Below are 12,718 nucleotides of genomic sequence, written 5' to 3' on the forward strand. Positions count from 1 at the left end.
AGAAATGTTATTTGAGATGAAAATCATCATATTAGAATGATTTCTGAAGGATCATGTGACACTGAAGACTGGAGTAATGATGCTGAAAATTCAGCTTTGATCACTGGAATAAATTACATTTTAAAATATATGAGTAAATATGGCAGAGTTTAATTTTCAGTCAACTATTCCTTTAAACTTAGTTTATGGCTAGCGGTGTGCATATGCATATGTGTGTGTAGCCCTATACTTTCTCACAGTTGCTCTTTCATTGTTCCCAGGAATCCCAAAATCATCTTCAACCACTTCCACTTCCTGCTGGAATGTCCTGAACTCATGTCTCGCTTCATGCATATCATCAAAGGCCAGGTAAGCGTGATGAGTCCCGAAACAGATCCTGGAGTTCCTGATCAGATCATGTCTCTGATCTGGACTTTAGCAGGGTCCTCGACTCCCGTAGGGTCTGGAAAACTTTAGGAATCATGAAGAAATGAGCCCATTTACGTGATTTGATACTCTGTTTATTTCATGTTATTCCCAAGAATAACTATGTCTTCATAATATTTCATCTAAATGCATTGGAAGTATACATACTGTATGTTTGATGAACTATTATCTAACTTAAGATAAACATCACATGAAAATACATTTTTCAATTAATATTAATAAAACAAATATCTGTATCCCTCTCCTTAAGATGATGATGCTGGTGCTGTCCATCTCTTACCTTCTCAACTTATTATCAGTTCAAATTATGACACTGAAATATGATTTTAATTGCTTGATACACTTGAGTGTACAACTGTAGTAAAAATATTTTAATCATTTAATTAAGCTTTATTGTCAAAAATATAATATTTGCACATCTCTGTTGCCAGATGATTTTCCACATATAGTAATAATAATAATAATAATAATTGTATCACCCAAGAAGTGACATTATTGAACAGACTAGCTTGGATCAAGTGAGTGACAATTAATTATAACATTTACTACATTACTACAGTTTTCATTTATTTGTTAATTAAAATAAAAATTTCACTTAATAGAATTCACAAAATCACACAAATTAGGTTATTAAAACTGTAGACATGCTAATAGGATTGCATAAATTGCAAACCCCATAAAATAAAAGAAAATGGCTCATATAATGTTTAGTTTGACCTAGGGCTGCACAATATCGGGGGAAAAAACTGACAATGCGATATTAGATTTTTCTGCAATTTATAAATCAGAGATGAATATCTCTATTTGGAAAGACTGAATCATTCTAAGAAGATTGGTGTGATTTTGTAGGGGAGTGAATATGCATAGAAAATAATAAACACATTAAAAGCATAGGTAAATACAGTAGAACAAAGATACAAATGAAATAAACAGTGCTTTTTGTTTTTCAGGTAAGTCTAACAGTATTTAGATACAGACATTGAATATCAAATCTATCTGCATAGTCTTCACTGTATGAATTAAATATAATTAATCTTTTAAAGCTACAAAAGTGATTTTCTCTTTGTGTTTTGTTGTTTGATTAACATTAAAGACACAGGCTGCAGCAGGTTTATTAGGCTGCTGTCACTTTAAGAGCAAATGCACGAATCCAATATAATGATACACATCTGTTTTCTTTCTCAATTTTTTTTGTTCACGTAAGCCATAAGCGGCTTTGTTTACAAGGACACTCGTAGAGACGGACATTTGACATAATTTTGTGTGCATGCGTCCATTCAAGCACAAAAAGACGAACTGAATTCAGTGTCTGCGTTATTTCTCGGCTGTTCTGTGTGTTTGTGCTCAGAAAATGGCGTGCACATTTTGAATTGAGTTCTCGTTCACGTCTTCTTGCGCTTAAATGGTTTAAAATCGCTTGAATGTTTAAAGACAGGACCTACAACACGTGCATATGATAAACTTTCACTCTGTGATGGTTAAACTTTGCATTTAATCGAAGAAGTGCCTTGTCGTGTCAACTACGATCCCTATACTTGACATCGCACATCCTGTGATGTGACTATCACGGATAGTACGCACGTCTTGATATTGATGCTAAAGCGATATATCGTGCAGCCCTAGTTTGACCTGCTTGGATTGCGTTGGTCAAGCATTGAGGTCTTCATTTGCATCTTTGTGTAAAATATATTTCTGGCCTAAAAATTCATCTGTGAGACAAGAGCAATGCAGCAGGACTGAATGATTGTCTTCATGTTTAATGGGTCTTTGTTTACCTCTCTTCCTTAGCCATTTAAAGACAGGTGCGAGTGGTTTTATGAACATCTTCTGGCCGGACAGCCAGACTCAGACATGGTTCACCGGCCGGTTAATGAAAATGACATTCTTCTTGTTCACAGAGGTAGACAAATTTCTACATTATCTGTTGAAAGGTTATTTCATATTTCAGCCTCCATTTCTTCCTCCCTTCATTTTTTTTTATCATCTTCTTTCAGACTCAATATTCCGAAGCAGCTGTGAGGTTGTATCCAAGTCGTCCAATGAGAAACTCAAACAAGGCATTGCCGTGCGGTTCCACGGAGAAGAGGGAATGGTAAGCTTGAACATGTCATCCAGGAATCTCTTTCAGCTCTTCATCTCAAATCTTTTGGCACTTCCAGACATTTAGCCCTGTCAAAAGAGAGTAGCACCACAAAACAACAAGCCAAATGAGGTCATTCATTATACTGATTCTACCACAGTCAGGCACAAGTGGTGAAAGTGTCATAATGACAACAACAAAAATACAATCAATGTTTACATGAATTTCAGATTTAGAAAGTTCTGTTTATATTAACCTATATTGGACAGTCTGATTTACATATTAATTTATATATGCATTATATTAGGGGTGTCGCAATATACCAGTATTGACGATAACCTGCTTGAGCTCTCAGGTGGCAGTATTGCACCTTAACGCCTGTCAAACAAGAAGATGCAGCGCGCAGCTATTCCGAGCGGGAGAGCGAGAGGCACTATTCACACACCCAAAAAAAGTAAATAATCTCGACAGTATGGGATTTTTTCAGCTCCTTAGACAGCCTAATCCACAGGATTTGCCTAGCTACAGTCATTGCGAAGGGTGGCAACACCACTAACCTCTTACTCACCTCCATGTCCATCACCCTGCAGATTACTCCATTTTACAGAGAGTAAGTTGAGATTATTTTACTAGTCATGAAATGGGAAATGTTATATTAACCTGTTAACAGCGATTTTCTGTGTTCACGTATTTAAATAAAGGTTGATTATTTTAAGTACCATGTTTTCTTTATTCGTCTTACTCAGCGTGATGTAGCTATGCATGCCGTTATTTGCCCTCAAAATTCAAGATACACGGGCATTTTTTGCCCGACAATTTTTTCGTTATTATATCATATTATAAGATGTAACGTTAGTTGTTTTACAATATCACACGAGCAAAAGTGCCGTTTTCCCCAAATCAGCACAAATGCAATGTTCCTTCAACTTATTGTTAAATGAACAATGTGAGTTACATTTTAGACACAGTATTGTTAATATTATTTGTTTTTTTCTTTATTTTGCCAAAGAAAATTTCAAAATTATGAACAGCAGAACAAAGCCCCGTGCAACAGAAATGTTTTTGTTATTCTGACTGAATCTGCGTTTAGAACGAATGAATCCGAGCTTTGTTCCTGAATGAATCAGTCATTTGTACAAATCGGTTCGGTTGACTGACTCACTCATTAGGACAGTGACTTGCTGGCACCTACTGGCAGTTTAGTTTAGTTTCATATTTAAGGGACATTAAAAAGTTAAAATTAGAAAAATATTATTTATTATTATATATTATATATTATTATATATTATTTAAATATTAAATTAAATTTATGTAGACAAATTGTAAATGCTGTGTAAATATATTAATGTCACTTCTGTGTCACCTCTATATTGCAAAGATGGATTTTGCTGATAATGATTTAATTTGATTGAAACAGCCATAATGTATAGGCTACTATGCTAGTATTAATTTTTATTTCTTCAGGTCTTAAAAAACCTTAAATTTGACTTTAAAAAATGTGCAGAAACCCTGAAAGAGAAAAACTAAATAAACAAAGTAAACATTATTTAGACTGATAAATTTCCCCCCTCCAAGGATTCTATAAATATCGCGATATATCGATACCGTGATATTTTTTGGCCACAATAACCGTGGTGTGAAAAATCCAATATCATGACAGCCCTACATTACATGAACAAAACTGCAATAATGTCACTAGAGCTACTGTGAGCATAATTGCCATTTTTGCCTTAATGACACATCTAAAAAGAAAGCTGACATATAAGAGCTTTTTTTACTCCACTGACCATAAGATGTAAAATGTTTGTAAACTGTTTGTAAATGTATGTAAAAAGGTATGTGTTTGATAAAATAGTCGGAGTCAAGTGTTTGAATGCTTAATTTTTCTCCTATTGAACAGATTATTCCAGGTCTACACCGCCCTTCCAGTCTGATCAAAATTTCATTTGGATCATGCACATCAGATTGATTTAGGCCTTTACATTAAGACTTTTCAGTCCAGCATTATGGCCTAATTATATCGTTAGATTTTACTCTAGTCATGTCAAAGACTTTTTTGCCGGAAGATTCAGAATTGGAATCGATTTTCAGTTCCCAAACCTAGAACCGCGCTAGAGTTCAAATGATTTTCCACCTCCAAAAAAAATATATATATATATGTATGTGTGTGTGTGTGTGTGTGTGTGTACGCACACATGCACATACACACACACACACACACACACACACACACACATATATATATATATATATATATATATATATATATATATATATATATATATATATATATATATATATACATATTATTTATGTATACACATCTACAGAGTTTATTTTAATCCAGCCAAACCTGCCAAGTCTGAACATGATCAGTGAAGGCAGCATAAGCTTGCTTTGCGTCAAGAGTCTACTGATGATTGCATATTATTACACATTTTACAAGATTTTAGAGTGTTTTATCACTGGGGTTTTGATGCCATGAATAACTTTATTCTGTCTGTTTTCTCAGGGTCAGGGAGTGGTCAGAGAGTGGTTTGACATTCTGTCCAATGAGATCATCAACCCGGACTATGCGCTGTTTACACAGTCTGCCGATGGTAAATGACATCTCTAAAATACAGTGCAATTAGAAAGTTTGTCCCCCATGTCAGCATCCCACTAGACAACTTGATATTGGTCAGGTCAGGTGTTGCACCTATCAGCTGTTCTAACTGAACTATTGCCCTCTTCTGTCTGTCACACTCATCAATTCATATGGAAATATAGTGACAAAAAAGTGTAAAGAAAAAATAAGAATGCAGTTCATGGAGTGGCATATGGCATATGTTTTTGGGACATACAATACAAATTATATGTTAAAGGCACAATATGTAATTTTATGCCACTAGAGGTCGCTTCTTCAAAACAAAGGCGTAGCTTGATGACGTCTTGTTTTTTGTGTAATCATGGGAGGTGTTGTCTTCATGTCTACAGCCGGTGGAAAAAAAATCCTTGCTCGGCAGCTGCTATGAGACACTTGTTACACACTGCAGTAAACTAGATCGATATTAGGCATGGTAAAACATGGTACTCATGGTAAATCAAAAACACAAGATTTAAACAATAAGACTTACTGTGTTGAGCTATATGACATGAGTTTTTTGTTGATGAATGTACAAAATATACAACAAAATGTACAACAAAATAAATAACATTGTTCTAGTGTTTTTTGGGTATTTTAATCCAAAAATCTTACATATTGTGCCTTTTAATGTTTAGTTTCAGTGAAAAAACATTTACATTCGATCCACCTTATTTTGAAAAGCAAAAGTAAGAGATTTATTTCTGTGAATGTGCAGAGACTTCTGATTCATTAACCTTTATTATTCAATAACTGGAAGAATAACAAAATGCTGTAAACGGTAAAATAATTTAGGCTACAAACCAGTTTGTTTCTGCTAATATATCTAAAAAGATATTTCAAACTGTTATTTGTTATTATATCAAGCAGCATGACAGATAAAATAACTGGAAGCGGATGAGACCGGAAGACCTTGACACAAAAAAATATACTAGTGCAGAAAAAAACACTCAGTTGAGCAATCGCCATGGAAGAGTCTGCTTTTACCATGTTGCACTTGCAGAGGGAAAAGATTGGATCAGATCTGAGCTGAGCTTCTTTCAGTGTAGGGAAAAGCTTATTGGTCACTGCCAAGGGTCAGCTTGAAGTTGTCTGAGGGTCTGCAGGGCCGTGAACTCACTGGGAGTCACTGGGGCCATTATCGTCCACCCGCTGAGAGATGCGTCTGAACACAGTGACTCTGACTCTATGAATGAATGACTTCAAATCAGCAAAGAAATATTGGCTAGTGGGAAATCATTTCCTCTGTGATTTGTGCAGAAATAGATAACATTCCCTTCTCTTCTCAGATGCACTGTGTTGTGTTTTATATGTGCATGTGTGGATTTTTTATGTTTATTTTACAGGTACCACATTTCAACCCAACAGCAATTCCTCTGTAAATCCAGACCATCTGAACTACTTCCGGTTTGCTGGTCAAATCCTGGGTCTGGCCCTCTATCATCGGCAGCTGGTGAACATCTACTTCACACGCTCCTTTTACAAGCACATACTGGGTAACACACTCCACTCTCAGAGCAATTCTGTATCTGCACATCTTTTAATCTGTTTGATATACTATTTGCATGCATATACAGTGGGTACGGAAAGTATTCAGACCCCCTTCAATTTTTCACTCTTTGTTATATTGCAGCCATTTGCTAAAATCATTTAAGTTCATTTTTTTCCTCATTAATGTACACACAGCACCCCATATTGACAGAAAAACACAGAATTGTTGACATTTTTGCAGATTTTTGCAGAGTATTGAGTTCACTTGATTAAAGATATGCTTTAATCAAGTGAACTCAATACTTGTTCATTGTCACTGACCATGATTACAAGCACAAGAATAATCATATGCCAATCAGAAATTGTCATATGCGTCATGTCCACGTGTTAACCCAGTCTGATTAAGCCAGTATTTCAGTTTGTAGAAATCCTGAGCGGAAGACAGCTGGCATATTTATTACCTGGGCTGCTGTGGGAAAATAATGTGCATGTAAACAGGAGTGTCTGACACATGCATAAAGTGTTATAATGTGATTTGTGTGTGATCTTCTGCAGGCATCCCAGTGAGCTATCAGGATGTGTCGTCCATTGATCCAGAGTATGCTAAAAATCTTCAGTGGATCCTGGACAATGACATCAGTGACCTTGGCCTTGAGCTCACCTTTTCCGTGGAGACGGATGTGTTCGGGACCATGGAAGAAGTCCCTCTCAAACCAGGAGGAATTACCATTCAGGTCACCCAAGACAACAAGGTAATATATATATATACATAGGCGTTCTGTCATTGTTTTCAATTAGAAGTGCCTCGGTTCTCTTTTATTAACCTTTGGAATCAACTGTAGGGAACAGTGGGGTAAGATGAGCCAGTTACCAGGCTAGTTAAAAGGGTAATATTCATACCATTTGAAACTAGTTGTCTCTCTTTGTTTTAAATAATATTCCTCTTCAAAACTTTTACATATGAAATCAAAGGTACTTTTGAAAAAGATGAATTGTACTTTTCATATCAGTTTAAATAATTTACACGTTAGTTTTTTTGTTTGGGACATTTGCCCTCATTTTAGTCACCCAAGACTACTGAGTACAAAGCACTCTCTCCATGATTGTGAAGAAGTGAATGATGGTTTGATTTGTCATGTTTCTGTGTCTGTCAGGCGGAGTATGTGCAGCTGGTGACGGAGCTCAGGATGACCCGAGCGATTCAGCCGCAGATCAATGCCTTCCTGCAGGGCTTTCACACTTTCATCCTCCCCTCGCTCATCCAGCTCTTTGATGAATATGAGCTGGTCAGTAGATTCCTCCTCTCATCTCTGCATGAGACTCCTGCTTCTATCTCTTTATATTTTCATGTTGCATTTTTCATTTGGAGTTTCTCTCTGCTGGTTTTCTCTCCTGTGCTCACTGAAAAAAAATTTAAATTGAAAAAAAAAAAAAAGAGAGAAAAAAACAACAACAACAACAACAAAAAGTATGGCATGAGATGAAAGTATGAAGTATGGATTAAGATGAAAGCGCTGAGCACCAGTGAAATGAGCAGGTTAATTAGTTCATTCATATACATCCTGTATATACAAGATTAATCCACAACGTAAACGTAATATTAGCACTTGCATTGAATACACAAGTAATTCACACAATGTGATTCCAACAACAAACACTTCGTCTGTCCACACCAGATGCAACACAACTATGAGACGCGACAAAATCAATCTTAAATCACAGCCAATGAGAAGGTCTTGTGGGCGGAGTCTCCCTGCAAGCGCACTGCACTCGCAACCAAATCAATTACAATCCACAGCCAATCAGAAGAGTGTGTGGGCGGAGTCTCTGCAAACGCACTACACTCAACCATATCAATTACAATCCACAGCCAATCAGAAGAGCGTGTGGGTGGAGTCTCTCTGCAAGCGCACTACACTCAACCAAATCAATCAAAAACCCATTTGCTGTAATAAATCTCATTTGTACACACTCAAACACTTTTTAATGTGCCGCACCGGGTTTGACACCAGTCATGACAGATTTGAAATAACATGATGAGCATAAATTGACACGTTATTAATACTTTGAGAGAGCTGTTTCCTTAAAAGTCCTAGGCCATGTTAGGAATGATTCAGTTCCCCTGAATCAGAACCTGGGTGTCTGTTTAGTTGCTGTGGATGCTTGATGGGATTGTTTGTTTCTGTGTTTGTGTTTGTGTAGGAGCTGCTGTTGTCAGGCATGCCTGAAATTGATGTGATGGACTGGAAGAGGAACACAGAGTACACTAGTGGCTATGACCTGCAGGAGCCTGTCATACAGGTATCCCATCAGCACCAGCACATACAAAACAGAGGGGTGGATGATGGAAGCAAATAATTGTAACAATTTTTACATATCACAATATAGACATTTATTAATAGTGAGAGCACAAGTGCTTGTCAGAGACAGCAACAGTAGTAGAGGGTAAATTGCCTTATGGTTATTGTAACACTCATTCTTATGCAATGATGCAGTGATTAAAAACAATACATGGTAATGTATCAGTTCACAAATATCTACTGGTTTATTGTTTCAGTCATTTTATAGCCCAGTCCGGTTGAAACCAGACTCTGATTAGAGACGTACATGTGTTTCTGTTGCAGTGGTTTTGGGAAGTGGTTGAAAATCTCACTCAAGAAGAAAGAGTCCTTCTCTTACAGTTTGTTACAGGAAGGTACGTGTAGTTATTTCCTCATGCTGTATTCAGGCACTTTAAATGGGAATGCTGTATTCATATTGTCAGAAAGTAACTATTGACCATGTATAAGCTTGTGACACTTACAGGGTACAATAGTGACTTAGTTCCTATGGAAGCTTGATTCTGCCACTAAAATAAAAAACAAAAAAGGTATTTGCAACTTTTTATCATGCAATTCTGACTTTATAAGTTGAAATTTTGGCTTTTTTTTCCTCAGAATTGCGAGATATACTCACAATTGCATCTTATGAAGTCAGAATTGTGAGAACGTCAAAACCGTCAGTCTTTTTTCCCTTACAAATTAACATTGTAACTCACAATTGTTTATATCTCGCAATTCTGAGAACAAAAATCAGAAATGTGAAATATAAACTCGAAATTGCAAGAAAAAAGTCAGAATTGTGAGATAAAAATAAGAAAAGGTGATTGCGACATTTTATTTCATGGCAGAAACAAGCTATTATAAGTTCCTTCATGGTACTGAGCTCTAAGAAGTTTTCTCTCTCTAAATTTTCCACCTTTAAGAAAATGGAGAGAAAAAAATGACTGAGAAAACAAATTGGGGAGAAAAGATTGGATAAGGAGAATTCTTTAGTATCACAATTTTAAGGAAAGTTACATGCTTTGTAATGGATGAAAATCCATTACCTGCAAAATGATTTGGTAATATATTTAAAATAGTGTGCATATATATATATATATATTTTTTTTAAGGGGACCTACTATGCACTTTTACTTGTCGTTTTATTGGTTTTAATGCTTGAATGTTGATTATTTTCCTCATATTCTCCATTGTTGCAGCTCCTCTCTTCCCAGTCTGTCAGTAACACTCTGTTTACTTCCTGTCTCTATGAAGCCCCTCCTTCTGAAAAGCACAGTGTGCTCTGATTGGTCGGCTGGAGCAGTGTGTTGTGATTGGTGTTTGGGAAATGTCCCGCCCCTTACCATAACCGCCAGTTTCAACACACTACTAACTAACTCAACCAGGCCCCGCCCCTTTATTCCGCGTATAAATGATTTAAATGAGGAATATTGTGAAGAAAACTCAAGACTGCAATGGAGGTGTTTCAGGGAGTTCAGAAAGAGTGACACTGATTTAGAGAAGAACACACTGTTTTGTGCTTTACTGAGCTTTTTCATGCACAAACAGCAACATAATACCATTGTTCTTTTGTCTAACAGTTCAAGAGTCCCTCACGGAGGATTTGCTTTCCTTATGGGCGGCAGTGGTCTGCAGAAGTTTACTATTGCCGCTGTGCCCTACACATCAAACCTACTGCCTACCTCAAGTACATGGTGAGAGACACGTGGATGGTGTTGTTCAGATAGGAGCACTAGAGGGCAATGTGGCTCTTCTGAGATTTCTGAGCTGTAAACGCAGAGCTGCTTTATAACATAATGATGAAGAGCTGGAGAGTGACAAAGAATAACAAATAGAAAAAAGTGCATGTAATGAAACCAGTATGACTCTCACAGTGTAGCATCACTTACCCATCTCTCTGTTCTCCCAGCATTAACATGCTGAAACTCCCAGAATACCCCAGCAAGGATGTCCTGCGTGATCGTTTGCTGGTTGCACTGCATTGTGGGAGTTACGGATACACCATGGCGTGACGCAGGCTGTTGTGTTTGCGGAGACTTCTGCTCTATGGACACACAACGCACACACGACTGAGTTCAGGGATTCTTCAACACTACAATTCAAAAGCCTTTAAATTGAAAATCTATGACAAGGACATCAGTGGATAATGACGGGAATCAATGACACTCCAGGCACTGAGGCTGTTTTGCATGTATGAAACGGATGTCCAGGTCACATTTCACCATAAATTCAAAATAAGAAACTATATTTTGCATAGAGAAAACTAAGCCTTTTTAGGGCCTTTAAGGTTTTTTTTTTTATATATATATTTCCATTGCTGTAATAGTCATTTTTCTGTATTACATCAAACATAATTGACATTATGCAGATTTTAATAATAATAAAAAAAAGTATAAATTACCAAGATATATAAATACTTGACTTTTTTTTCCACAGAATCTAATTTGTCATAAAAATAGGCTGTTTTTTATTATTATTATTATTATTATTTTATGTTGTTGGTGAAATATGACCCAGAGATGTTCTTGACAGGTTTCATGAGATTCACTCTTATTTTACATGCAAATGTCAGTTTTATTTTACATTTATAACTGTATCCCAGGCTGTATTATTTCAGTTATTTGATGCTGTTCAACTCGCACCATGCTTCAGTTGCATGTGTGTGTGTGTGTGTGGATGCATGTGACAGTTAGATATTTATAGCTGATAAAGTCAACACATTATTGAAAATTGTGATTTTGAGAATAACAGTTTTTTTTCCTCTGTTGCATTGTTGTATTGGTCTCTTGTGGCACACTTTCAGTTAGTGTTCTAGACAGTTTTTTACTCTCTCATGATTATTGTGCCATATATATATTTTTATGTACTCAAATGTATTTGGTTATATATGGGGTTGTCAGCATAGTCCAAATATTCTTAATTTTATATTAATGTCTAAATAGTTTCTGTGCATTTAAGTTATTATATGAAAGTATCAAATAATGTGTTAGGTGTGCCAAATTATCACCAACAAATCATATAGTTATCTTCCTGTAAAACAAGGACATGTCAAGAAATGATTTTGAAAAAGGAAAGTCAAGTAATTTTAGGAATGTACAATATCTTTACTATTGGTTGTGAATTAAAGTGAAACTGTAGATATATTAATCTATTTATTCTAATTTATCAATATGTTTTGGGATTCAAATATGTTTTTGTACTTGTAATAACAGAATATACTGCACAATCTTTTGGATATTACAGGTGGGCATCAAAAATATTAAAGTATGGATTTTATTACAAATGAAGGCAACTAGAGTTATAATTTATTTGTGTTTAACCATTTTAGCAGGTTTCATCAAGCATAATCCATATCCATAAATCATAGGATGAATTCCACATTAAAGTGCATTATTTGAGCAAATCCCTAGGCTAGAGTATGAGCTACAGAGAGCTGCAGCAGTGATGTATTTTTGTAAGCCAGAACCTCGGTTCCCTCGACAACAAACCAATAGGATTTTTGGTAACACTTTACTATAGGGAACCCATATAAACAACTTTTCCCTCATTAAACTCCTAATTTACTGCTTATTAATAGTAAGGTAGTTGTTAAGTTTAGATATTGTGTAGGATTATGGGATGTAGAATATGATCATGCAGAATAAGGCATTGATGTGTGATTTATAAGTAATAATAAACAAAATTCTAGTAATATGCATGCTAATAAACAACTAGTTAAAAGACCCTAAAATAAAGTGTTTTAGTGGATTTTTATTAGGATTTTGGGTTATAGCAGAA

At 35.9% G+C, this 12,718-nt stretch overlaps 1 protein-coding gene across 1 annotated transcript in view; it reads left to right on the forward strand.

The window, feature by feature from the left end:
* hace1 (HECT domain and ankyrin repeat containing E3 ubiquitin protein ligase 1) overlaps nucleotides 1-12,224 on the forward strand; it is a 29,694-nt gene extending 17,470 nt beyond the window's left edge. Inside the window, exons 14-24 of the mRNA XM_067399457.1 lie at nucleotides 261-348; nucleotides 2,215-2,326; nucleotides 2,421-2,518; nucleotides 5,019-5,106; nucleotides 6,476-6,625; nucleotides 7,176-7,372; nucleotides 7,775-7,906; nucleotides 8,823-8,921; nucleotides 9,245-9,315; nucleotides 10,522-10,635; nucleotides 10,851-12,224. Of these exons, the coding sequence (XP_067255558.1) occupies nucleotides 261-348; nucleotides 2,215-2,326; nucleotides 2,421-2,518; nucleotides 5,019-5,106; nucleotides 6,476-6,625; nucleotides 7,176-7,372; nucleotides 7,775-7,906; nucleotides 8,823-8,921; nucleotides 9,245-9,315; nucleotides 10,522-10,635; nucleotides 10,851-10,953 (1,252 nt within the window). The 3' untranslated portion in view covers nucleotides 10,954-12,224. The remainder of the gene's footprint in view (nucleotides 1-260; nucleotides 349-2,214; nucleotides 2,327-2,420; nucleotides 2,519-5,018; nucleotides 5,107-6,475; nucleotides 6,626-7,175; nucleotides 7,373-7,774; nucleotides 7,907-8,822; nucleotides 8,922-9,244; nucleotides 9,316-10,521; nucleotides 10,636-10,850) is intronic.
* The last annotated feature ends 494 nt before the right edge of the window (nucleotides 12,225-12,718 follow it).

This window comes from Chanodichthys erythropterus, chromosome 2 (genome assembly GCF_024489055.1).
Source record: "Chanodichthys erythropterus isolate Z2021 chromosome 2, ASM2448905v1, whole genome shotgun sequence".
Lineage (NCBI taxonomy): Eukaryota > Metazoa > Chordata > Actinopteri > Cypriniformes > Xenocyprididae > Chanodichthys > Chanodichthys erythropterus.